Here is a 27,243-nt window from a genome sequence, read left to right as displayed (position 1 = left end):
TGGTTGATTCTGTGATTCTGTAGTATGGTCTGAAGGTTGATTTGATTGTTTCATATGGCTATTCAGGAGGTAATGAAGGCAATACAGCATTTGTAGAAAAACAAAGCACAGCTTCCAGGCCACCAAAAAAAAGTATGTTATTATCCAACATCCAAGCTGACTTTATAGACTGAAAATAGATTACAGCGTGACAAATATCAATCTGATAAGTGCTCTGAACAAATATTCTATATTGTAAGGTCATTAGTAGAGCTGTCATCCTGGTGATGGATGGCACAGACATTTGCAGTTTTTACATCAGGTATTTATATGTCCTTGTCCTGGTTTTGCTGGGACAGAGTCCTAGGATAGAATCCAAGGCCAGCCGTGGACTGCAGGCCATTAGCAGTTCTGAGTCAATCAGCACAGCTGACTGGCATTGCCTACAAGTGTATTGCAGACCATGAGCATCATCCTTGGTGTAAAGGGGAAGTTTGCTGAGGAGAGCCTCCTGCTTAGGAAGAGGGCTTCCTGCTTGGGCTCTGTGCTGCTTTGCTTGCTCCTGAGGCCTCCCTTCGTGGGTGTTGTGACTGCTGCACAATTTGCTGGCCAAACTGTGTATCTTGTATTAACATTGGTACTGATTTGGCTCTTTCATTGTGCCCGATTTAATTTCATCCTGTGGGTCTTCTCTCCTTTCCCTGACTCTCCATCTTTGCTGGGAAGGGCTCATCGGATGACAGAGTTTAGCCCAGGATAAGTGTAAACAGTCCTGAATAGGCTGTGACTGGACTGCACCTTGTTTTTCATGAACTCTTTGGGTTGAAGCAGGATAGTATAGCTTAGGCTAGACCAGTGCTTTCCACAGGTCATCTCTGAGCTGTAGTAGTTTCTTTTTTCCTTTTTTTTTGTCATTTTACCTTGGGCACAAACCAGTTCACACTCAGATGTACACCTGCATAAGGGATGAGACAACTTAGCCTGTTGTTTCAGTCAAGCAGCCTGACTAGACTATTTGTAGGAATTAGCAGCTGGGTACTGAAATGGCCCCACAGGCTCTTTCCTCACATCAAAACCAGATTGCAGCCCTCACTCTGATCTGGGAAAATGAAGCAAACTGAGAGTCACTGCAGGAGCAAAACTACCTTTCCAATTAACTCAACTTACAGCAATCACAGAGCTGCTTCTAGTGCAGGTATCTAAATTGTTATTCTATTTGAATCACTTTTGCTTCAGTCAGAGAATTTTTCTTTGTAATTAAATACAAAAAGATTTGTCTAAAACATTCTTTGCAGGAGAACTTAGGAAGATGGGGTTTCCTACACATCCCCTCTTGGATTCTTGCCACAATAGGAGAAGTACTGAGAAGAGCAGAGGGATTTTTAGTACCTTCCAAGGCAACTAGAATCAGAGGCCAGCTCAAGCATTTGCTTCAAGGTTGTCATGTCATCTTATTTTGGTTTGAGATTACAAGTGGGTATATTTCATCATAATAGAGATTAACTCACTTAGAATTGTGCAATCATTAAGGTTGGAAAAGACCTCTTAAGATCAAGTCCAACTGTTAGCCCAACACTACCATGACCACTAAACCAGGTTGTGAAGAGCTATGTCTATATGTTTTTTGAGCACCTCTGAAGATGGTGACTCCAACAGTTCCCTGGGTAGCCTGTTCCAATGCCTGGCCAATCTTGCAGTAAAGATTTTTTTCCCCCCCAATATCCAATCTAAACCTCCCCTGGTGCAACTTGAGGCCATTTCCTCTTGTCCTATCACTAGTCAATTGAGAGAAGAGACCAAGAGTTTCCAAGAGACTTGGAGAAAAAGACGTCAGAGAGCACCAAATTGTGCAGATTGTAGTTCAAAATCACATAAATTGCAAAGTTTATGCTCTTTTATTAATCCTAGCTGATACAAATGTTTAATAGCCACAAGATTCACAAGCTTGCTGGTAGGAGAGCACATTACTCATACTATTTTTTGTGTGAGATGACCTTGAGGAGAAGGCTTTGATTTCTAGTGTGATTTTTGGACAGGCTGGGTCAATGGATTGAGGCTAGTTGTGTGAGGTTTAACAAAGCCAAGTGCCGGGTCCTGCACTTGGGATACACCACCACCATAGAATAGAATAGAATAGAATAGACCAGGTTGGAAGAGACCTTCAAGATCATTGTGTCCAACCTATCATCCAACACCACCCAATCAACTAAACCCTGCAACCAAGCATCCTGTCAAGCCTCGTCCTGAACACTCCCAGCGACGGCGACCCCACCACCTCCTCGGGCAGCCCATTCCAGTGGGCAATCACTCTCTCTGTGTAGAACTTCCTCCTAACCTCCAGCCTAAACCTCCCCTGGTGCAGCCTGAGACTGTGTCCTCTTGCTCTGGTACTGGTTGCCTGGGAGAAGAGACCAACCCCTGCCTGACTACAACCCCTCTTCAGGTAGTTGTAGACAGCAGTAAGGTCTCCCCTGAGTCTCCTCTTCTCCAGGCTAAGCAACCCCAGCTCCCTCAGTCTCTCCTCACAGGGCTGTGTTCCAAGCCCCTCACCAACTTTGTTGCCCTTCTCTGGACACGCTCCAGCAAGTCAACATCCTTGCTACAGGCTTAGGGCAGAGTTGCTGGAAAGTTGCCCTACAGAAAAGGACCTGAGGGTGCTGGGCAAGAGCCAGCTGAGCATGAGCCATCAGCATGCTCAGTGGCCAAGGCGGCCAACAGCATCCTAACCTAGATCAGGAACAGTGTGGCCAGCGGGAGCGGGGAAGTGATCGTGCCCTGTACTCAGCACTGGTGAGGCCACACCTCGAATGCTGGGTTCAGTTTCAGGCCACTCACTGCAGGAAGGACACTGAGGTAGCTGGAGCATGTCCAGAGAAGGGCAAAAAGCTGGTGAAGGGTCTGGACAACAGGTCTGATGAGGAGCAGCTGAGGGAACTGTGACTATTTTGTCTGGAGAAGAAGATGCTGAGGGGAAATGTCATTGTGCTCTACAGCTCCCTGAAAGGAGGTTGTAGTGACATGGGGGTCGGTCGCTTTTCCCTAGTGTTGTGTGATATAATGAGAAGAAATGGCCTAAAATTGTGCCAAGGGAGGTCTAGGTTGGATATTAGGAAAAGTTTCTTTACTGAAGTATGAGTCAGGCATTGGAACAGGCTGCCCAGGGAGGTGGTGAAGTCACCAGCCCTGGAGGTGTTCAAGAAATGTGTGGACATGGCACTTTGGCACATGGTTTAGTGGGCATGGTGTTGTTAGGCCGACAGTTGGACTTGATGATCTTTGAAGTTTTTTCCCAACTGAAACAATTCTATGATTCTATATGGAGTTGCAATGTAAACACGTTTTCTTTGGTGTTTGTTGGTATAGCATAAACTGTTTTGAGCAGTATCTTACATTGCTCTGGAAAGGCAACATGCAAATCTGCACAAAGGTTTTACCTATACATCTTAAGAGAAAACACCTACATTGTATTTAAAATTGCCTATCCAAAATGCCCCCTTGCAATGCGTTAATTTAGTATTACATCAGGGACCTGTTGCAGGGCAAAACTCTTAATTAATTGTTTTGTAGTCTAAAGGCTGCAGAAGTGAAGTAATTTCACTCCAGAGCCAACCTTGCTTGATTAAATCCCCCTTGAACGAAACAGCCAAGAACTCTTTTGATTAAAGTTAATGAATAGAAGTTAGTGTGTATGTATCCTTTCATGCAATTAGAAATCAGTAGATAAAGAAGCTTTTTTTAAAATGAAATCAGATGATGTGTATTCCTGTGGTTTTTTAATTATTTGTAAGCAAAACCTTTTAAAGGAATGGCATGTCACAAGTTTTCCTGAAATCCCAGCTGCTTTGGATACTGCATTCCTGTACCATATCCATCCCCTGATTATTTTGCTTAGGCTCATGCTTTATTGTTGTGATGAAAGTGATGATTATTAGCCAGATTTTCCCAGCCAGGAAAAAAAAAAAAATCACAGGAATCTAAGGTGACATTGCACATTGCCATGTTTCTTGACTCCTTGGTCAAGGAGTCTTGCAGCCATGGATCTGCTATGTGGGTATGTAGTGATAGGGTGAATGACAATGCTTTTAAAGCAGAGCAGAGTGGATTTAGGTTGGACATTAGGAGGAAGTTCTTTACAATGAGGATAGTGAAATACTGGAACAGGTTGCCCAGAGAGGTGGTGGAGGCACCCTCCTCAGAAACATTCAAGGTCAAGTTTGTTGGGACCTTGAGCAACTTGATCTAGTTGAAGATATCCCTGGTCCCTGCAGGAGGGTTGGACAAGATGACCTTCAAGGGTCCCTTCTACCCAATGCATTCTATGATTCTGTGATCATTGTCACCAGCGTCCTTCAGAAAAACACAACTGTTACGCAGCCAAAATGCCATCAGGTTGTTGCTTAAAGGAAAACAAAAGCTCCCCAAAGCCTCAGCCTCTCTCTTTGTTTCCCATTTTCTGTTCCCTCTTCCCACTGCTGCATTTCCTCAAGTTTATTTGTGGCCAGCAAAGAGGGGGAACAAGCAAAATCCCTGATCAGGGATCCCCAGAAGACAGCTCAGCAGTCAGTGCGACTCTTCTATTTCATTTTGCTGCCACTGACAGGATTCAGGGAATGCAAGAGAGTCTGTAACAGTCTGCTGAAGCCAGACTTCAGGTTTTGTTGGAGCACATACATCTTCCTGGCTTTCTCTGTGCTGGTTTTTGGTTTTTTTTCCTCTTGGTACTTTGAACCTCTTTAAAAGATAGACACGCTCAATTTATTTAAAATTAACAGCACAATTGGCCTTAACCTCCTCACTTGCTGGTGTCTGCTGATGAGGTTTTCAATGATAGCTGTTAATGCAGGAAGCAGAAATAAATCTTGTATGAACTGCATAATTCAATTTTGCTCTCAAATCTGTGTAAGTGACTGAGGAAAGCGGCATAGGCACTGAACTGACTGAAGTATTGCTGTTACTTGCAGTCAAAATTAAGCTTCCAAAATAAGATTATTTCATTTAAAAGCCAAATGCTTTGTTTTGTTTTCAACTGGTATTCTCAGTTGAGGTGAACATTTTCTAGGGGATTTTGGGGTATAGATCTCTCTAAAGCTAGCCACCACCACTTTCCCCTTGAGCTTCTGCTGGCTCCAAAGATGTGATCTTTAAGGAAGACATGGAAATAGCACCTCTCCTTGATCTTGAATTAATTCTTGGTATTTGAATGTACTGTTAGCTTCAGAATGAACACCTCACTAGCAACCAGGGGAAAAAAAATGAGAAAAAATATACATCTCAAGATACTTGTCAATACATTTGGGCAAACAGTGTCTGAGTCTGTCTGAGACCTCATTTCTTGAGGCTTTCCTTGCAGTCATGAGGGCAGAAACATTTTAATGAGTTTTTAGATGATTCATCATCTGAATATTTAATATAAACATCATGAGTATGTCTCACTAGCCTTTGTTCACAGACCCATTCTTTAATAGGTGTAACTGAAACACCCTTCTTTGTGCAACTTACAGGTGAACTGATATTTAGATTGCAAAACCCCTGTCAAGTGGGGTTAGGGTCACCATTTCAGGTTTATTTGGTTGGTTGGGTTTTGGTGGTTTATATCTCCTGACTGATGCCAGTCACAAAGCTATGGGTTATATGTTGACTCAAAGTGATTATTAAAAGGAAATTATTAGACTGTGTTATCAGCTTATAGCAGCATCCCAAATGCCAGAGCTTTTTAAGAGGAACTGTAAAGCCAGATGCTCACCAGCCTGGCTCTTGCAAGGTCGAATATTTGCTAATAACAGTGGAACTGTAAATACTGTCCTTAGCAGCATCTCAGTGAGATGGACTTCAAAAAACATTCAGAATACATTTCATAATAATGGAAAGATAAAAGGGACTGTTTCTTTTTGTTAGAGAGAAGAATGCACACGAGATAGGAGTGCTGATGCAAAACCAGACCACTGCAAATGTTAGTGTCTGACAGGATCGTAAAATCATAGAAGGGTAGGGGTTGGAAGGGACCTCTGAAGATCAAGTCCAACCCCCTCTGCCAAAGCAGGATCACGTGGGGCAGGACACATGGGAACTCATCCATGATGGGTCTTGAAAGTCACTAGCGAAGGAGATCCACAGCCTCTCTGGGCAGCCTGCTGCAATGCTTCATCACCCTTACAGTAAAGCTTTTCCTCATGTTGAGGTGGAATTTCCTGTGTTCCAGTTTTGATTCATTGCTCTTCATCCTATCACTGGCCCCACTGAAGAGTGACTGGCACCTTCTTGACAGCCACCCTTCAAATATTTGTAAACATTCAGAAGGTCTCCTTGCAGTCTTCTCTTTCAAGACTCAACAGCCCTACGTCTCTCAGCTTTTCTTCATCAGACAGATGTTTCAGTCCCTTATTCATCCTTGTAGCCCTCAGTTGTACACTCTGTAGTATATTCCTGCCCCTCTTGAACTGGGGAGCCCAGAACTGGGCATAGGACTCTAGGTGTGGTCTCACTAAGGCAGAGTAGAGTGAGAGGAGAACCTCCCTTGACCTGCTGGCCATGGTCTTCTTAATGCACCCCAGGTTATCGTTGGCCTTCTTGGCCACAAGGGCACATTGGTGTCCCATGGATAACTTATTTTGTCCACCAGGACTGCCAGGTCCTTCTCCGTGGCACTGCTTCCCAGCAGGTCAAACCCTTAATCTGTACTGAGACAAGAAGCTTCCTAGAGAAGATTCTTTCGTACCCGTACTCTGAATTACAGTGTCTCAGAGTGATGGTTTTGATTTCCCACAGCAGGAAAAGGGCTGCAGTGGGAGCACAGAAAGATAGAGGCATCCACAAAGACAAGAGCAGAGCCATATTGTGAATATGAGTTTTATGAAATCAGTTTCTAGATTAGGTATGCATAGGCTGCACCAAGCACATCTGAGAACAAAACTAATTGCTTTTCAGCAACAGCACTGTGGTCTTGCCTTGCCTGCAGCCAGTAAGACTTTGCAGAGAGCATCTGAGCAGATGTCAGGTTCCCAGGCTTCAGTGCATCATTGGCATTGGCTTTTCTGGCAACAAGGCACCTGGCTTTGCTTCTTTGAAGTGGCAGCCCTCAAAGAGGAGTTGTTGCAGCTCTCAGCAGTTGAAGCATTTAATCTTCTCTTTTTTTTTGGTTGTTGCTGCTTCTCATGTGAGGCCCATTGGCTTCAAAAAGCAAATAAAATTAATTTTAATTATTGATTACAGTCACTAAATGTAAGAAATTAGGACTTTGCATGCGTCAGCACTTGATCCCACACCCATAAAATGTTACTTTGATTAAATACCACAGACTCTCAGCCAGGCCCACAGCAAGTTGTGGTGGGTTAAAGTTTGCCCCCAGCATTAACTTCAGCCAGACTAACTCAGTTAGAAGCAAATGAAGCTGTATTTACAAGCAAAAACTACACTCTACAATGGAATGCAATGAATGTGTACAAAATATACAGTATTTACAATATTGTACAGATACTTAAAATTAGCAAACTGCATGAAACCCCCCCCGGTCAAAAAGACCAGGGAAGCCGTTCCACTGCCCCCACAAACCCCCTGTTCTGAGAGAGAGAGGAGCGGAGAGAGAAAGCAGTGGGTTAGACTTATCCAAGGCCAGCCAGAATCACGTTCTCTCTGCCCTGAGTGATGCAAAACAGCCAAAATCAGAAGCGAAGAGAAAAGGAATGGGGAAATTTGTTATGGTACAGCTTCTCTTATCCCAGACATTTATCCAATGAATTTGTTTAGAATAATCTTTTGTTTTCCTTTTTACACCCAATAGTGATTTTTTTATATTTTTCTACTTTTCTGCTTGAAATCTGCAGCTAAATTTTAAAGGCATAGCCTAAAACCACCCCACAAGTGGAAGATGTTATTCTTGTAATGGCAGTGGATGATAAAGATGGTTGTTTAGAAGGAGGGAAGGCCTCAGGGTGTTTTCTGGATGAATTAATTTTAAACTCTTCTCTGACAGGATGCCAAAGGAACAGTGGGCATAAGGAGCCCCTCAGTCTTACCTGCTTGAACTCAGTATAATACTCAAGAAAGGGTCTGAAACCTGGTTTTGCAGAATTTGCTAGAGGTAACTTCACAGAATCACAGAATGTTAGGGGCTGGAAGGGATCTTGAAAGATCATCCAGTCCAACCCCTGTGCCAGAGCAGGACCACCTATACTAGATTACAAGGAGCACATCTGGGCAAGTCTTGAATGTCTCCAGAGAGGGAGACTCCACACCCACCCTGGGCAGCCTGTAACTTCATATACATGCCCCTCTGCAGTAATTTTGGTGTTGGCTTTCCTTAGGTGCATAACTTCACCGTTATACCTCAATCTTTTGTGATGTTTATTGCCATTACAGCCAAGATTTCAGAGTATCAGAAAATAATTGTGTTTATCATGATTTAGTAAGTTCAGAGTATGGGAGAGAATATAGTTTGAGCTCCAGCTTAGCTCCACATCCAAATGTCTATTGCTGTCAGTTCAGAATAAATTTCCCCACCCCCTCCTACAAATCAAGGTTTGAAGTGGTGTATCTTTATCGGTCTCCAGTAATGGCTCTGCACATTCAGACGTGAGCGGATGAATAAAGGCAGCGCTCGACCAAGGACACTGGGTTGAACTCGGTGCTATCCATTTTCAAAGCAAGTGTATCAGTCATCCTCCAGCAATTGATTTCACCAAAGAAAGTAACGGTGATGCATGTCAAGTGCTTTGGCAGCTGTTTGCCAAGGCCACTCCAGCAGATGCCAGGCTGTTGCTGCTGGCCCAGAGAAGCGTGGTAAATTCAGTCCTGTTGTTATTTCTGGAAGGATTTTGACAGGACTTGTTTTGACTTGTGCACCAGGGAAAAGATTGCTTTCCTCCACTAGAGAGGTCTCTTTTGATCTTTTCTAATATGACTGTTCGCTTCGAAAAGAAGCCTCACACTGATAGGGAACTTGTAAATCATAGCCCTTGCTGCCTTTTTATTTTTTAATTTCCTTCTAGCCTACAATTCAGTTTTCATTGGAGCTCCTTCAAGCCATTGAATATAAGCTTTTAGCGTGCAGGCATTGTAAGAAATAGTAAGTCCAGTGGATTTTAAATTTATTTCAGTCAGAATAAGATTTTAATTTGGAATGGAGACTGACTTCAGAAGTTAATTCAATTGATGCAGCATAATAGTAATTCAACATAATGTGCTCTTGCCATTAGACTTCCACAGAAAAATGCTCTAAATAGCTATAATGAATAGTTTGGATTTTGAAAACCTGGGAGAGCAATTTCACCATGAATCATAAGTGGCATCTCTCAGAATGCTTGTGCATTATGAGAATTCAAAAAGGTGTATGAATTCAGTACCACCCTGGGTAAAATGAAATTTTAGTGGCACTCAAACATTTTGGAGACGTAGTGGTGAAATCTGCTTGAGTCAAAGAATCTGCCTTATGCTGTGCATAAAAAACATAGGGAGCAATTCCCAAGGGACTACAAATTTAATTCCTGGGGTTTTTTAATGGAATGAAGGTGCTTACAGAGCTTGATTCTTACCTGCGTCATTCCAAAGTCACTTAGAACCTCTAAACATGGCCAAAGGTGTACGGTGGTGCCACTTCTCTTTTTCTTTTGGCTTAAGTCTACCCGCAATGTAGGCTGCTGCAGTGTTAGTGCCACCACAGTGGCAAGAATACAAGTCTCCATGTCTCAGTTTAATAGCCCCAACAAAAGCAAAGGCTAAATTTGCTATCAAAGTAAAATTCTGGTTTTGTAGATCCAACATTTACAGCTGTGATGACTTTTGAGATCTATATAGCTAAATTTGCTCACTAACAAAAGAGCTGCATTACATTTCTGGTAGGTGCTTCCAATCTCATTTCACAGAATCATAGAATGGTTTGGGTTGGAAGGGACCTTAAAGATCATTTACTTCCAAACCCCCTGCCACGGACAGGGACACCTTCCAGATTGATCAAGGCCTTGTCCAACCTGGTCCTGCACATTACCAGGGTGGGTCATCCAAAACCACCCTGGGCAACCTCTTCCAGTGTCTCACTACCCTCACTGTAAAGAATTTCTTTCTAATACCCAGTCTAAATCTACACTCTTACAGCTTAAAGCAATTCTCTCTTACCTAGCTGCCATGGGCTGGGCCAGCCACTAGATGTGTGGCAGACTTCATTAACCCGTATCCCTTCCCAAAGTTGAAGAGAAAGGAATAAAAAGAGAGAGACTCATGGACTGCAAAACTAAACCAACTTTAATAAATAATGAAAATAATAAAATATATACAAATTTAATATTGGACCAAACCCCTCCGTGGCAATCACATCACCATCACCACTGCAGCTGTGGGCAGGCACTGCAGAAATCCCAGACTAGACTCAACAGCAGATAGGAACCAAAATCAGGAGCTGGATGCAGGAACATGTGAATCTGGACGAGAATCCTCCTTGCAAGCCAGCCATTGAAGATGAGACCTTAACTCTTGTGATCTCTCATGAAAACATGATGTATATGGAATGGAATTCCCTTGTTGGTCAGTTTAGGGTCACCTGTCCTCACAGGTGTGACCTCTTACTTTACTGCACCCCAATGTGGTACACAAGATTTAGCAGTGACCTTGATCTGCACAGGAGCAAGTCTAAGCAAGAGCCTTTCTGCATACCAATCCTTAATAGTAACTGTAAGCATCAAATATTATCACTGCTAGAAACAGACAGTCTGCAAATACAAGCTGTTAGCTTCAGCAAGTGCAGTGACTTAGAAGAGACTTGGCTGAAAAGTAAAATCACTGAGGAGAATTAGTTCTGTTGTAACTTAAACCAAGACACTAGCTCCTTACCTTCTTAGACTAAACTTGTTTGGTAGGCGTTTACATATGTCTACGGTAGTCAAATTGATAAGATACTTGCTAATATATTTTTAAAAACTAACCTAGCAGAATTTGCCATGCTTGTATGATTTCTGTTAAGGGAGACCCTTGCATCTTGATTTCTGGGGAGCAGTTGCCAGTCCACAGCACAGGCAGCTGAACCTGCAGCAAACACTTTGCTCCCTGCTGAAGCTGTGCCTGGCTGCCACTTCCCCAGCAGTACTGGTTCCTGTAATGGCAGGCTCACTCTCTTCTATTGGTAAGTTAACCTTTGTTCAGGCAAAGTCTGAAGTTTAATGTAGGTGTCCTTTGGGAGAACCAGCAATGTACATTGTGCATGGCTGTGTGTCAAAACTGTTGGTGTGTGGGGTGGAGTTGTATGCATACGCTATACTGCCCTGGTGAGGCCATATCTGGAGTACTGTGCCCTGTTCTGGGCTCCTCAGTTCAAGAGGGACAGGGATATACTAGTGAGTGTCCAATGCAGGGCTCCAAGGATGATTAAGGGACTGGAACATCTCTCTGGTGAGGAAAGGCTGAGAGACCTGGGGCTATTTAGCCTGGAGAAAAGAAGACTGAGAGATCTTATTAATATTTATAAATATCAGAAGGGTGGGTGTCAAGAAGAACTCAGTCTCTTTGTGATGTTGTCCTGTGATAGGACAAGGGGGCAATGGATTCAAGCTGGAACACAGAAGTTCCACCTCAACATGAGGAAAGACTTCTATACTGTAAGGGTGAAGGAGCACTGGAACAAGCTGCTCAGAGAGGTTGTGGAGTCTCCATCTCTAGTGAATTTCAAGACGACCCATCTGGAAGCATTCCTCTATGACCTGCTCTAGGTGATCCTGCTTTGGCAGTGGGGATTGGACTTGATCTTCAGAGTTCCCTTCAAACCCTTAACGTTCTGTGATTCTATACATGTAAGACATGCAAACATGAGGCAAGGTGATACTCATTGGGAAGTTCTTGGGTTGTTTGGGTTTTTTTGTTGGCCTTTTGGGTTTTTTGTAGTTATTTTTTAAGTGACTACTAGGCATTAACAGTAAACAGCCTTGCTCCTGATTAGGCTTAATCAAAGTGAACAGGAAGGATTTGATTAAAATGAGTCAGTCCTTTATTCTTGGTTTACTTAATGTGAAGCCATTTAACCCAGCCTTAAGCCTAATTAGTGTCTGCCAATCTGAAGCAAATACCTGCCCCTGACACAAGAGCAATACGCTCTTGTGGCCAAGAAGGCCAATGCCATTCTGGGGTGTATTAGAAGGGGAGAGATTAGTAGGTCAAGAGAGGTTCTCTTCCTCCCTCCACTCTGCCCTGCTGAAGCTACATCAGGAATATTGTGTCCAGTTCTGGGCCCCTCAGTTACAGTATCACAGTATCACAGTATAGCTAAGGTTGGAAGAGACCCCAAGGATCATCGAGTCCAACCTGTCTCCACAGACCTCACGACTAGACCATGGCACCAAGTGCCACGTCCAGTCCCCTCTTGAACACCTCCAGGGACGGTGACTCCACCACCTCCCTGGGCAGCACATTCCAATGACGAATGACTCGCTCAGTGAAGAACTTTCTCCTCACTTCGAGTCTAAACCTCCCCTGGTGCAGCTTGAGACTGTGTCCCCTTGTTCTGGTGCTGGTTGCCTGGGAGAAGAGACCAACCCCTTCCTGTCTACAACCACCTTTCAGGAAGTTGTGGAGGGCAATGAGGTCTCCCCTGAGCCTTCTCTTCTCCAGGCTAAACAATCCCAACTCCCTCAGCCTCTCCTCATAGGGCTTGTGCTCAAGGCCTCTCCCCAGCCTTGTTGCCCTTCTCTGGACACGCTCAAGTGTCTCGATGTCCTTCTTAAACTGAGGGGCCCAGAACTGGACACAGTACTCAAGGTGTGGCCTAACCAATGCAGAGTCCAGGGGCACAATGACCTCCCTGCTCCTGCTGGCCACACTATTCCTAATGCAGGCCAGGATGCCATTGGCCCTCTTGGCCACCTGGGCACACTGCTGGCTCGTGTTCAGCCAGCTGTCAATCAGCACCCCCAGGTCCCTCTCTGTTTGGCAGCTCTCAGCCACTCTGACCCCAGCCTGTAGCTCTGCATGGGGTTGCCGTGGCCAAAGTGCAGCACCCGGCACTTGGACTTGTTAAATGCCATGCCATTGGCCTCTGCCCATCTGTCCAGTCGGTCAAGGTCCCTCTGCAGAGCCTTTCCACCCTATAACTGACCAACATCTGTTCCCAACTTGGTGTCATCTGCAAACTTGCTGATGACTGACTCAACCCCCTCATCCAGATCATCAGTGAAGATGTTAAAGAGGATGGGGTCCAGCACTGATCCCTGGGGCACACCACTGGTGCCTGGCTGCCAGCTGGCTGTGGCACCATTCACCACCACTCTCTGGGCTCAGCCTCCAGCCAGTTCCTAACCCAGCACAGAGTGCTTGCTGTCCAAGCCAGGAGCTGACAGCTTAGCCAGCAGTTTACTGTGGGGGACGGTGTCAAAGGCCTTGCTGAAGTCCAGGTAGACCACATCCACAGGCCTCCCCACGTCCACCAGATGGGTCACTTGATCATAGAAGGAGATCAGGTTGGTGAGGCAGGACCTGCCCTTCCTAAATCCATGTTGGCTGGACCTGAGCCCTTAGCCATCCCTCAGGTGCGCAGTTATTGCCTCCAGGATAATCTGTTCCATCACTTTCCCTGGCACTGAGGTCAGGCTGACTGGCCTGGAGTTTCCAGGTTCCTCCATCCGACCCTTCTTGTGGATGGGGACCACATTGGCCAGTTTCCAGTCATCTGGGACCTCTCCAGTGAGCCAGGACTGGAGGAAAATGATGGAGAGCGGCTTGGCCAGCTCATCTGCCAGCTCTCTCAGCACCCTAGGATGGATCCCATCCGGTCCCATGGACTTGTGAGTGTCCAAGTGGCTCAGCAGGTCCCGAAACTAATTCCTCATGGATTTCCAGGGCATCACACTGCTCCCTGACCCCATCACCCAGATCAGGAGGCCAATTAGCTCAGGAGTTCAAGAAGGACCTCAGGGAACTGCTTCAAAGAGTCTCGTACAGAGCCACAAAAATGATTAGTGAGTGTAACATCTTCCTTATGAGGAGAGACTGGGGGAGCTGGGGGTCTTTAGCTTGGAGAGCAGACTAAGGGGTGACCTTGTTCATATTGATAAATATGCTAAGAATGAGTGCCAAGAGGATGGAGCCAGGCTCTGCTTGGTGATGCCCAATGACATGACAAGGGGCAATGGGTGGAAGCTGAGGCATAGGAAGTTTCATGGAAAAAAATTTTCACTGTGATAGTGACAGAACACTGGAACAGGTTGCTCAGGGGGGTTGTGCATTCTACCTCTCTGGAGATACTAAAAATCCGCCTGGATGCGTTCCTGTGTGATCTGGTGTAGGTGATCCTACTGTGGCAGGGGGGCTGGACTAGATGATCTTTGGAGGTCCATTCCAACCCCTAACACTCAGTGATCCTGTGACATTATGACTAAACTCACTGGTGATTTGTTATTTCCAAACATGTGAATGTGTCTTTATTCTCCTGAAAAATCTTCTGCTCGCACAAGTCATGTGTGACTAGAGCAGCGTCTCTGGTACCTGCAGGATAGATTACAGAGTCATTTGCTACCTCTGACTCCTGCAGGAAGCATTGCACAACTTTGACAGTGTCTAATGTGTAGATTTTTTTTTGTAAGAAGAGCCCAGTCATCACAGTCTTTCTGAAAAAAATATCAGGCTGGGTGATCATTTCATAATTGTTGAAGCTTTCTCTCCAAGTTTTTCACAGGCACCAGGTAGTCTCCCAGGCAGTCAGTCTTTTTCTCATCACTATGAAATCACAGCTGCACATCCACCTAGGGGTGGATGCCAGTATAAATGTGTTCAGATGCCTGAGGTGACGTTAGGTATTTGCTAAAGGGCCTGAAATACCACTTGGGAGACTGACTGTCACATGCTGCCCTGCTCACACAGTCCACTCACAACTGCTTTATGGTTGTCTTGCAATTTATGTCAAAGTGTTGGGGAAAAGAATGGAAGCTTTATGTTTTGGGGTTTGTTGGTTTGGTTTGTGTTTTCTAAATAAAAATGAAGTAAAAGAAGAAAAAGAAAACCCCACAGAAAGACAAAATGTGTCTGAGCTAGTTATATCTGGTGAGCAGAGAGTTGATCCTAATCTTTACTGAGTGGAGGTGAAGATACTAGTCATAGTCTGTGTATGGTCCCTAGGTCTTTCAAGCTGCTGTCTACTCCAGAGCAATGGCACCTTGTACTTTATATTCTTGCTATCTGACAATTTGTTGTCACATGCTCAAATTTAATAAATCTAGAAATGGATCTGAAAGCTTTTTAGAGAGCTATCAGAGCATTTTGATGGCAGTTACTCATTCTTAATTAGCCACTTTTAGGCTCAGGTGACCCCCAGGGGAAGGAGAGATGGTTTCAGTGGCAGGCACAGGGCAGAAGCTTAACTGTGGTGAACTGAACTGTGACATTGAGGGCTGAGCTGTTCTTGCAGACCATGAGAGGAGCCTGTGGGGACCACTGTCTGGATAAAACACTTTGGTTTGTACCACATGAATGCCCTTAGCTGTGTAATGCTGGGATTTTTGGCATAAGAGAATCTGATCCACTGGAATTCAGTTCATGAGGGAAGTAGCTGTGTGGTAGCTAATGGTTTTTCTTGTTCTCTACACTTGTCCCACATAATCCAGTCCTGTGTGAGGTTTGAGGTGCAGTGTGTGTCCCAGGTGAGGCAGACTGGATGTGGCTTGCAGCCTTTTTCCAAAGGGGTCCTGTCTTCTGTGCTCATTGAATGGTATCACAGGCTGCTACTCTAGCTTATCTCCCCATACAGCATATTAATTCCCTCGGACTTTCACCAGCAGGAACAAATCACAATGAAGCAGCAGATCCAATAAAAAGTTTGATTTTTATTGTTCTTGGGAAGATTTATGATCTCTTCTTGCAAGGTTTTGTATATAGCATCACTCCAGACCTGGCTGTTTGCCAGCCTAAACTCTCTGTGCGACACCATTGCCTGTTAGTACCATTTAAGCTGAGGGGTTCTGCTTGTCAGTAGAGACTGTAGTTAGTGACAATAGCTGGCATTTCTGGCGTGCTTCTTATTTGAAAATCCACGCTGGAAGTAATTTATTTGGTTGGGTTTTTTAAGACCCCAATGGAGAAAATAGAGAAAGTTGGTTAATTTGGGAAAGAATCCCCAAATGTTCATTTTCTTTTGCATATCCCCAACCATTTCTCTCTAGGAGACGCACTCTCATTTCTGCATCACAGCAAGCACGCTCTGTACGTGTTGTCTTCTAAGCAGATCCTTAGATTTGTGGTTTGTAGAATCACAGAATTATTAGGGTTGGAAGGGACCTCAAGGATCATCTAGTTCCAACCCCTCTGCCATGGGCAGGGACACCTCACACAACATCAGGTTGCTCACAGACACATCCAGCCTGGTCTTAAAAACCTCCGGGGATGAGGCTTCCACCACCTCCCTGGGCAATCTGTTCCAGTGTCTCACCACCCTCATGGCAAGGAACTTCTTCCTAACATCCCATCTGAATCTACCCATTTCTAGTTTTGCTCCGTCCCCCCTAGTCCTATCACTACCTGACATCCTAAAAAGTCCCTTCCCAGCTTTCTTCTAGTGCCCTTCAGATACTGAAGACCACAATGAGGTCTCCTCAGGAGAAGCAAAGCATGTTTCTGTCTAGTTTTTTGGGGCTGGAGTCTTCCTCTGGAAGATCTTACTTTGCAAATAGCTAACTGCAGTATAATGTGGTTTTTCAGAGTCAGGGAATATGTTTAAATCTGTCTGTGGGGGTTTTATTTTTAGTAATCAGATGCCCATCTTATAGAAAACAGCTGTTGATACCTGCGTATGCTTTGCTCTATGAATAATTCAAATCAAGAGTTGATTTAAAGCTTGCAGCACTTAACACTCGTCAACAGAATAATTATGTGATTGGTGCTGAGAGAAACTACTAAAGGCAGAGAGGAACCTATGCTAGAAGTTAGATGAGCAAGTTAATTAGTCTTGCCTCTGCTGCCCATGACTTTCTGTGACCTTGTGGTAAAGCTTTTGAGTGTCACATTGATCTGTAGGTGCTGAAAGGGTGGCATTGTTTCAAAGAAAAGAAGCTATTGTTTGAGAAATCCCTGAAGCCTTGTAAGGCCCTATCTTAATAAAGTTTGTGGTGCTTTCAACTCCCTTAATTATTAGCAGGTGATATTTTAGAATGCTGATAGTAAAGTGTTATGTCGAAATAGTTTAAAACGCTGACTCTTTTGAGGCAATTGCTAGAAACAGCACTAGGAAAGAGAAAGGTCAAAGTTTCTTCACTTTCTGGAAGTAGCAGAGTTGATGAGCTTTTAGACACACCAAAGGTTGATAAAAAAAATAAATTAAAAATCCAGTTCTTGCTAAGCTCTGCCATTGGTGTCTGAGGCTGGCACTCTTTGTAATGGATTATGAGAACAATGTCATTGAACTGAATTCCTCTTTAATATGACACAACTGAAAGGGTGATAAGAATACTTTCACATTCCAGAAAGCTTTTTGGTTGTGAGAACTTCAATAACTCTCAGTTATGGATTTATATTAAAATGTATAAAATTATGAGGTCCCTACACTGTGAAGCAGTGCAGAAATCATTAGAATGACTTTGCTGTGCTGATGGATTGAGCACGAGATGATCACTAGCCTACTGCTAAAAAGGTGAGCACTATTAAAATTATTTTTAATAAGCTTTTAAAGTGGCTGCCATTTTGCTCTTCACATAATTAAAAGGAAGGGAAAGCTACTCAGACTCTTAAGTAAAGAAAAACCTTTGAGCCTCACAATGCTTTCTCCAGTCTCATTTCACTCTCAAACACTTGGAATGCTAAGTTGAAACCTGCAGGTGTGCCTACCATAAATTTTAAGTTAAAGAGCATAAAAGTTGTAGTGCATATTAGGAGGACAAAACCACTGTTTTGCCTGGTTTGGACTTTTTTTCATACTAGCTCTCTATCTCTGAGCTTTTTGAACGTGCAACTACTATTTCCATTCTTTAAACTGGTGTGGTGGGTTGAAATTACCCCCAAAATACAATTGCCAGACCAGCTAAGTTGGAAGCAAATGAAGCTGTATTTACAAGCAAAACTACAGTCTAGAAATATGAAATGCAATGAATGAAATATTGCAATGAAATGCAATATTTGCATATATTTACAATTTATGAACAGCACAAGAACCCCCCCCCTGGGCAAAACCAGGGGGGTACCAAAAGCTTCCTCCTCTTCTCCCCTGTACACGGGACAAGAGAAAAGAGAAGACAAAAGCAGAGAGTAGCTTGTTAGTACTTAGCTACAACAAAGAAACACAGCCAAGGTCAGCAAGCCAGCAGAATCAACCAGCTGGTATCTGCTAGAGCAAAGAACTGAGAAAGAGTTAGTTTACACAGTTAGCTTTACAGTCCAGTGGGGTTGTTTAGACCTTATCATTATTTTCCCTTTACATCCAATGGTAATTTATTTACATTCTACCACTTTCTACTCAATCTGTGGAAAATTTCCTAGGCATCAGCCTAAAACTACCACAACTGGTGTTGCAGAACGTGTGTTTAGATTGAGCAACCAACACAACTGATGTGCGAGTTGCCCATTTTACATCCCTGTCACAGTTCCAGGGTCCTGAGCTCTCACACTGAGACATTTACAGATGTATAATTGGGATATTTTCCAGCAAACCAGCAACATACCAGGTGGAACACTGTTAGTGAAATGAAAACTCCTAAGTGTGTTTGGAAGGGCACTGATTACCAGGCTAAATAATCCAGAACAAATGGCTAGAGTTTTGAAAGGCTAACAAATGAAAATGAATAATAAAACCAAGCTTTTGGAAATACTTGTAGCAGTTACCTAGTTTTTTCTTTCCAGGGTAATCATGCAAATGTAGCAAAAGTAGGATTTGCTATAACATAGTGCTTTACATATAGATATAATGATTCAGATGCCATCACTAAAGTGATGGCAGGAAGTTACAGCACTAATTTGGACAAAATTTGGACATAGACTCATAGAACATTAGAGGTTGGAAGGACCTCCAGAGATCATTGTGTCCAACTTCCCTGCCAAAGCAGGTTCGCCTAGGGTAGTCTGCACAGGAATGCATCCAGGTGGGTTTTGAAATTCTTCAGGGAAGGAAACTCCACAACCTTTTTGGGCAGCCTGTTCCAGTGCTCTGTCACCCTCACTGTAAAGAAGTTTCTCCTCATGTTGAGGTGGAATCTTCTATATTCAAGTTTGTATCCATTGTTCCTTGTCTTACTACTGTGCACCACTGAAAAGACATCATCCCCCCCCACTTGACACCCACCCCTCAGATATTTATAGACACTGATCAGATCCCCTCTCAGTCTTCTGTTCTCAAGGCTAAGCAGCCCCAGGGCTCTCACTCTCTCTTCATAGGGGAAATGCTCAAGTCCCCTAAGTCCTTGTGGCTCTCTGTTGGAGTCTCTCCAGCAGGTTCCTGTCTCTATTGAACTGAGGAGCCCAAAACTGGACACAATACTCCGGGTGTGGTCTCACCAGGGCAGAGTAGAGGGGGAGAAGAACCTTCCTAGTCCTGCTGGACACTTTTCTTGATGCATCCCAGGATACCATTGGCCCTCTTGACTACAAGGGCACAGTGCTGTCTGATGGAGAACTTGCTGTCCCCCAGGACTCCAAGGTCCTTCTCCATGAAGCTGCTTTCCAGCATGTTTCCATGTGAAAATTGCTTTTTTTAAAGGAGCACATCCAAAGGTACCAGAGTGCTTCCCACCTAGTTTGAACTCATCGCAAATAATACTGTTCTGTAAACAGAAAAATTGTGTCTACTGCTGGAAATGGATTTAATATAAAAGCTTTGAAAGTAACTTATCCCCTGCCCACCAAGTTATGACAGAGGAGATCCTTTCACCTAGTCTTGCTCCCATTCCAGCAACTTGCAGTGGCCTCCTGTGTTGCACCCAAGTCCATGACAAGTCTCTTCTGGATCTCTAAGTCTCTTGCCATCATCTCATACTGGATGTTGACATGCTCCTGCTGCTCTCCCAGCTTACTGTGACACTCAGCCTCTCCCTATCCCATCTGAATTTGGGAAGCACCTTTTCATGCACCATTAGTCATAGATTAGAAACAGAATCATTGAGGTTGGCAAAGAACCCTGGGATCATCGAGTCTGACCACTGACCCTGCTCTACAAGGTTCACTCCTAAACCATATCCCCAAGCACTACATCTAAATGACCTTTAAACACATCCAGGGATGGTGACCACTCTTTCTGTGAAAAATGTTTTCCTAGTGTCCAATGTAAACCTACCCTGGTACAGTTTAAGGCCATTCCCTCTTGTTCTGTTGCTAATCATCTGTGAGAAGAGACCAGCACCAGCCTCTCTACAATGTCCTTTCAGGTAGTTATAGAGAGCCATGACTTCTCCCCTTAGTCTCCTCTTTTCCAAACTAAACAGCTCCAGCTCCTTCATTCACTCAGAGCACCTCCACATCTCTCTTGTATTGTGTTGCCCAGAGCTGGACACAATACTTCAGGTGTGGCACTCTTCCTTTTTCTCCTACCACTTTCTTCCACTTTTGTTGTCCAGGTTGCCACAGCTCTTTACTCAAGGCATATGCTTGTGGTGCGAGCCATTCCTCACTGTTTCCTGTGCTATGGGACTTTACTCCTAGCCAGCATATCTGGGCAGAGCAGTCTTTGTTTCATTGGAGCAACAGCTTCTGTGTGTCAAGGGCACATCAGGTCTGTGCTATGCCAACACATCAGCAATGCAAACAAGAGCAAATGCACATATGGGATTTGAAAGAGGGTTAATTTGCTCTGAGGTGGTGGTTAAAGAACACATAATGCCAAGCCATATGGCTGGAAATCTTCATACACAATAAATTGCATCAAAATCTGGTAGGGTCTGCTTGTTGCCATTTTCCCAAAGTCCTTTCTCATGTTCCATAGTATCTGTGATAGTCACTGAGCAACTCCTGTGTGCAGATCTGGGGAAGTAAGTATACCTGCTGTTTCTAGTGTGTCAGACACTTACAGCAGAGGGATTTTTTTGCTCTGCTGTTAGAGCTATTGTGCCAAAATGATGAATAATGGCTCTACAGGAAAAGCATGACAGTCAATTATCTGGCCATACATACCAAGGTGAATACCATAGGTCTTGTGTAATGTCTCCACTGAGAAATTTTGATATCTTGGAGCTTTCTGTAGCCATAAACTGGAATTACTGCATTAACTTTTCAGCACGGTACTAAAATTCTAGCAGGATGCTCTGGTTTACATTTGATCTTCTATTGTATTCATCCTTCAGGCATTGCTGGATTTGGACTTTTTTTTTTAAAGGACCCTTTATAAACTAATTATGATGAATGTTGATGTGACATCTGTTGCTCGCTTTAAGTTGCCTCTGAGTCTATTGGAATTCATCTTGAAGGCATTTTTGTGAGGATTTTTCTTTTGTTTTTTAGTGAACATTAATACAACCTGTGGGAGATCTGAATATAAAAGAAAATTCAACAGTGCTGCCAAGAGAATAGCACGTACCAGATGCTTTTTATCATTGTTGGGGAGTTTTGTGGTGATTTTTGTGATACTAATGAAACTGGTTTCCAAGGCACTTAACTAGATAGCAGGCTGTTATACTATGGAGGAAGTCTCCTTGAGAAGAGAGTGAATAATTAGAACTTCTCATAAACATGGAACCACTTCCATGATCCAAAAGTTGCTGCATTCAAGTAACTAAATCTTGTGGACTTGAGAGGAGATTGTGCCCTTCTGATCTGCAGTTATATTTCTTACTGCATTCCAGATTTGGTGAATAATTTCATAAGCTGTTGTTTTTCTGTGGTCAGTGTGTAGCTGTGCTCTGGAGCAGATTTCTCTTACAGCTATTTGGATGACATTGAGTACTTCTTTACCTCCAGTTTGATCAATGTTTTACCTGTTGTGTTTCACTCAGAAGTTATGGCTTACTAATGCTAAATTGTGGTAATAATTGAGCCCACATGCAAAGGAAATGCAATCAGGTTTGTGAAAACTAACTTCATGTTAATGTACATCTGACGCAGTTTCTCTAGATGGTTGCAAGTCAGACAGCAGTTGGTGAACGTAACTTTGAGGACGAATGCTTTTATTTCTGAGACCTAAAAAAAACCACTAGAGGGCATCTCAGTGAGAAGATGGTGGTAGCTTCTGAGATGGAAGTGCAGATGGCCTTGATCAAAACAAATCCTTTTGGATGCAAGGATTGTGGAGGGTTGATGAGGGAAAGATTTCCAAAGTCCTTTTGTGTCCATATGTGGTGAAATTCCCTTGGAATAGACTGGAGGTTTGCACCTGCTACTGTGTTTGGTAATGCTAGACAGCAGTATTAGCAGGTCATGATAAGCACGAAGCATTACATGACTACAGAATACACCAGCAAGCATCACACAAGCACAGAATAAAACATTTACTAAGCTTGGAAAGAGAAGAAATTGGAAAACCCTTCATTTCTGCCTTTCCTGAGTTTAATACAGACATGTCACTAGACCTGTTTTATGGACAGATTTAAATGCTTGTGGTTATAAAAAAACCTCTTCACGGTCCATGGAGATCTTGGGGTTGTTTTTGTTTGTATGTTTGTGGGGTTTTTGTTATACTGCTTTCCATTTCATTCTTTGAAGTGGTTGTAATCAAGGGGGATCAAGTAAACCTTAGAACATTTTGCATTTTGTTCCACAGAAATACCTCAGGAGCTTTTTCTCTGCAATGCTGAAATCGCCGTCATCTCCTCTGCACCTGGACAAAGTGGGGCTGACTCTGTCCAAACACACCATCTGCGAGTTCTCACCCTTCTTCAGGAAAGGCGTTTTTGACTACAGCAGCCACGGGACTAGCTAACCTTTGGGCCAGGTCCCTGCCCCTGCCTGAGGAACCCAGCTGAAGAGGTGCCTTCACTTTTGTGCTGCGAGAGAAATGGGAAGAAGAAAAAAATTATCTTTCTTCATACCTGGAAAGTTACATCTAACTGACTCCACTAAAGACAATTACTCCCTGACACTAGCCTGTGTCTGTTACCAGCTCTCATGTTAGTGCCTGCATTTTCCTGGCATGGGGTATATGGGCTTTCTTTTTTTTTTTCTTTCCTGTAAGTTGCTCTGTTAATACTGTACAAAGATTCTGCCTCGTGCTGAGGCTGGGTCCACTCCTTAGCAGGAGTGCTTCCTTCCCATTTGCTCAGACAATTTGTTCTGGTGCTGCAAGAGCATCTCGTGTTTACCGTGGTGGAGTGTCATGCTGACAGAGGGTTTCTGAGCAGCATTTTGGTTTCTGTTCAAGCTGTTCCTTAAAGAACACTTCCTCTTTTGTTGCCTTGTGGCTTACTGTAGCATTTAAGGCAATGCTCACCCTCCACTGTTGTTTCTTTTTTCCCCTCCCAGACACACATTTTAACTGTTTGATTGTAAAATGGTATAGTTTTCCTCAGAAGAATTAAAGGGCCTGGATAACTTGAATGTTTACAAAAACATATGCAGCAGAAAGAATATAATTTAAAGCCTGTAAAAGTCTTCCACACACTTGGTCGTTTCGAAGCAGAACGAGTCACTTGCCATTAATTAAGAATCAGAGGAAGCAATAGCTTCTGAAGAATGGGGGTCAGCATCTTTTCAGATTTGCCAATTACCCAGACTGTAAGTGGATGCTGTTGCACTGTACAGAGCTCCTAGCTATGCATAAAGTTAATGCAAAGTGCTATATTTTTTATGTTTTTAAATAACTTCTTCACACTAGCATAATGCTGTAAAACCTGAGTTTCCTTTGCATCGGTTAAAACTGACAGGATTTGGCTAGTAGTGCTTTAAGATTACTCAGGACTTAAGAGTTGCACATGTACATGCAGGTAGAACTCACATTGCTGCAGATCCAAAAACCCCAGTACATAAACTGTTACTGGAATTTGAGTACATGTACATCTCGCTGTATAATTGGTTGTATAGAAAAATCAGAACTTCCGGTTATTAAAATGTACGATGAAAGGTAAGTTCTGTGTGCTGCTTGTTAGGAGTTGGAAGCATTATTTGTCAGTTGCCAGCGTTGGCCATCAGCAGGTCTTGGGAATCAAGCTGTTTCATGTTGTAAAAAACTGTTATTAAAAGTAAATTAACAACACTGGTGACATTTTTACTTTGTGACCTAAATTGTAGGCACACTAAAGTTTTTTACATGTAGTGTGATGTCGAAAGATAATTAGGCTTTGCTACAAAGCCTAGCCTGCTACAACAAGGGTTTTAATTAAAAGGGGTGTGTGGGGGGCAAGTTACACTGGATTATTTAGCTTTTTAAGAGTATTTTTTTATTATGTTGATTCACAGCAAATCTCTCTGTTGAAATGGGGAGCCCAAAACTGGACACAGTTGGAACGGGTCACCCAGGGAGGTGGTGGAAGACCCACCCCTGGAGGTTTTTAAGGTCAGGCTGGATGTGGCTCTGAGAAACGTGATGTAGTGTGAGGTGTCCCTGCCCATGGCAGAGGGGTTGGAACTAGATGATCCTTGAGGTCCCTTCCAACCCTAAAAATTATATGATTCTATAATTCAAGGTGTGATCTCACCAGGGCAGAATAGAGGGCAGAGTCCAAAAGAGAGCTATGAGGATGACTGGAGGACTTGAACATCTCTCCTGTGAAGAAAGACCTGTGTCTGGTTAGTGTTGAGAAGGCTGGGAGGGGATTTTATGAATATCTATAAATATCTGAGGGGTGGGTATCAAGATGAAGGTGTGTCTCTTTTCAGTGGTGTCAAGTGATAGGTTGTGGAGCTTTTGGAGTCTCCTTCTCTGGAGACTTTCAAAACCCACCTGGGTGTGTTCCTGTGCAGCTTGCCCTGTGTGATCCTGCTGGATCTCAAAGACCTTTGGAAGTCCCTTCCAACCCCTAACATTCTGTGATTCAAAACCAGGGAGTCTTTTCTATTCCTCTTCCTCCCTTGGCCTGCTCCCCCTCCTAATTCATTGCAGTGCAGAATAATAATCAATGCTTCAGGGCTTTAAAAAGAGAGTTTTACATAACTAGAGCATGATTTCCTCTGTGCTACGTCTATGAAAGGACCTGGCAGGCCAGGATACGGCAAGCTGCCATATGTGCTGCACAGACCCAGTTTCTGCAGATGTCCTACCTGGAAAAGTGCTTGGCACCACTGGTGGTTTTTCATGGCAAGCAACACAGAGCCTGGTGGACAAAGTTCATCGTGCTGCATGGCAAATGCCAGTCTGTGAGGAGGGTTAAGTGTATAGAGGTAAGTCACAGGATTATAGGATGTCAGGGATTGGAAGGGACCTCCAAAGAATCAAACCCCCTTGCCAGAGCAGGACCATAGAATCTAGTGCAGGTTGCATAGGAGCACATCCAAGATGGGTCTTGAAAGTCTCCAGAGGAAACTCCACAACCTCTCTGGGCAGCCTGTTACAGTGCTCTATGACCCTCACAGTGAAGAAGTTCCTCTTCGTGTTGAGGTGGAACCTCCTGTGATGTAGTTTATTTCCATTGCCCCTTGTCCTGTCACAGGGTGCAATGGAGAAGAGCCTGCCCCTTCCCTCTTGACACCCAGCCTTCAGATATTTATAAACATACTTTAAATCCCCTCTCAGTCTTCTCCAGATTAAAAAGCCCCAGTCTTGTCTTTTGTCTCACATTGGACTGGGAGAGCTCATTTAAGAGAACCACAGCTAGGCAGAGCGGAATGAAAGATGTGAGCATTGGTATTTTTCAGGTGAATTTAAGGGATGACTTGTGGACGGTTGCTGTCTACAGCACAAATGAATTCGGGGAGGACCAGATGCTCTGGTGGTACAAACCTGCCACTAAGGTGGCTAATTTATGTTGGCTAGTTCATCTGGCCTGTGGCCTTAAATGTGTACATTGCAAATAACAAAGTGAAGGCTGATTAATCATTCCATTTGAAATGTCATCAAGTTAAAAGCTTACAGAAAGGCAAGCCTAAGCATGCAATTAGGACCACAGCCCCTGGCTACCAGCTTTTCCCACCTTCTTATCTGCCCTTCAATGGTATCCAGAGTTTAATCAATGGCTGCAAGCTCAGGCTAGACTAAGAGGCATCTTTTAATAATTTAATCAGTAAAAAATATAGTGGTTCTTTGTAAGCTACAGTCTTTAAACTGAGATTTCTGTGGTAGGTTGAAACTACCCCCCAGAATAAAATTTCCAGACCAGCTCAGTTGGAAAGCAAATGAAGCTGTATTTGCAAGCAAAACTACAATCTTGAAATATGAAATGCAAGTATTATGTACAGAATATAAAACATGTACATGTATTTATGATTTATAAATGACACGAGAACCCCCCTGGACAAAACCAGGGGGCTACCAACACCTTCCCCTTCTCCACTCCCTTCCCCCCATACAAGGGAAAAGGAAAGGGGAGAGAAGAGCAGAGAGTAGCTTCTTTGTACTCAGCCACAAGAAGAACGCAGCCAAGGTCAGCAGCTAAGCAAAAGCACCAGCTAGTATCTGCTAGAGTGAAGAGTTGAGAAAGATAGTCATCAGACCAATGGGACTATTTAGACCTTATTCCCTTTACCTCCAATGGTAATTTATTTATGTTCTATCACTTTCTACTCAGTATGTGGAAAAGTTTCTTAGGCATTTGCCTGAAATTGCCACAGTCTTGACCTGTAACAGGTCTTGACCTGTTGACCTGTTACAGTCTTCCTGTAACTTGGAAGTGCTTTTTCTCTGAATGTGCTGCTTCTCAAGGGCAAGTACAGCAGCCCCCCAAGCCCTGCTGCTAAGTGGCTTCTGGCAGTTCCTTCTCTCCACAAATTGCCCTGTCCCAAGGGGCCTCAAAGTCAGTTGTAGAATTGGTCCAGGCTGTGGATGTTGTTTACCTGGAGTTTAGTAAAGCATTTGACAGTGTCTCCCACACTGTTCTTGACAAACTGGCTGCTGACAGACTCTGATACAAATTCATGAATGTCACAGATGTGTGAAGGAGCAGCCTTGCAAGTTAGGATGAATGTGTGCTCTGTGGATAAGACCAGGAACAAAATATGGCAGCTCAGGAGGGTTCAGACTGCATCACAGTATGGATGGCCTTACCTCCTTGCCTGTTCATCCTGGAGAAGAGAAGATTCTGAGGAGATCTTATAGCAGCCTTCCAGCACCTGAGGGACTTTTTACTAGGGCTTGAAGTGATAGACAAGGGGGAATGGGTTGAGGCTGGAAGAGGGTAGATTTAGACTGGAGATAAGGAAGACGTGCTTTACAGTGAGGGTCGTGAGACACTGGAACAGGTTGCCCAGGAAAGTTATGGATGCCCCCTACCTGGAGGTGTTCAAGGCTGGGTTGGATGAGGCCTTGAT

The 27,243-nt window shown here is 43.8% G+C and overlaps 1 protein-coding gene across 3 annotated transcripts in view; it reads left to right on the top strand.

The window, feature by feature from the left end:
• Nucleotides 1-24,028, top strand: part of KIF16B (kinesin family member 16B) — a 173,415-nt gene extending 149,387 nt beyond the window's left edge. For all 3 annotated transcript variants that reach the window (XM_054180111.1, XM_054180109.1, XM_054180108.1), the window contains one exon: nt 22,610-24,028. In XM_054180111.1, coding sequence (XP_054036086.1) covers nt 22,610-22,768 — 159 coding nt within the window. In that variant the 3' untranslated portion in view covers nt 22,769-24,028. The remainder of the gene's footprint in view (nt 1-22,609) is intronic.
• Nucleotides 24,029-27,243: the final 3,215 nt, after the last annotated feature.

This window comes from Dryobates pubescens, chromosome 3 (assembly GCF_014839835.1).
Source record: "Dryobates pubescens isolate bDryPub1 chromosome 3, bDryPub1.pri, whole genome shotgun sequence".
Classification (NCBI taxonomy): domain Eukaryota; kingdom Metazoa; phylum Chordata; class Aves; order Piciformes; family Picidae; genus Dryobates; species Dryobates pubescens.
The sequence above is the reverse complement of the archived record's forward strand: the minus strand, read 5'-3'. Positions and strand labels throughout refer to the sequence as shown.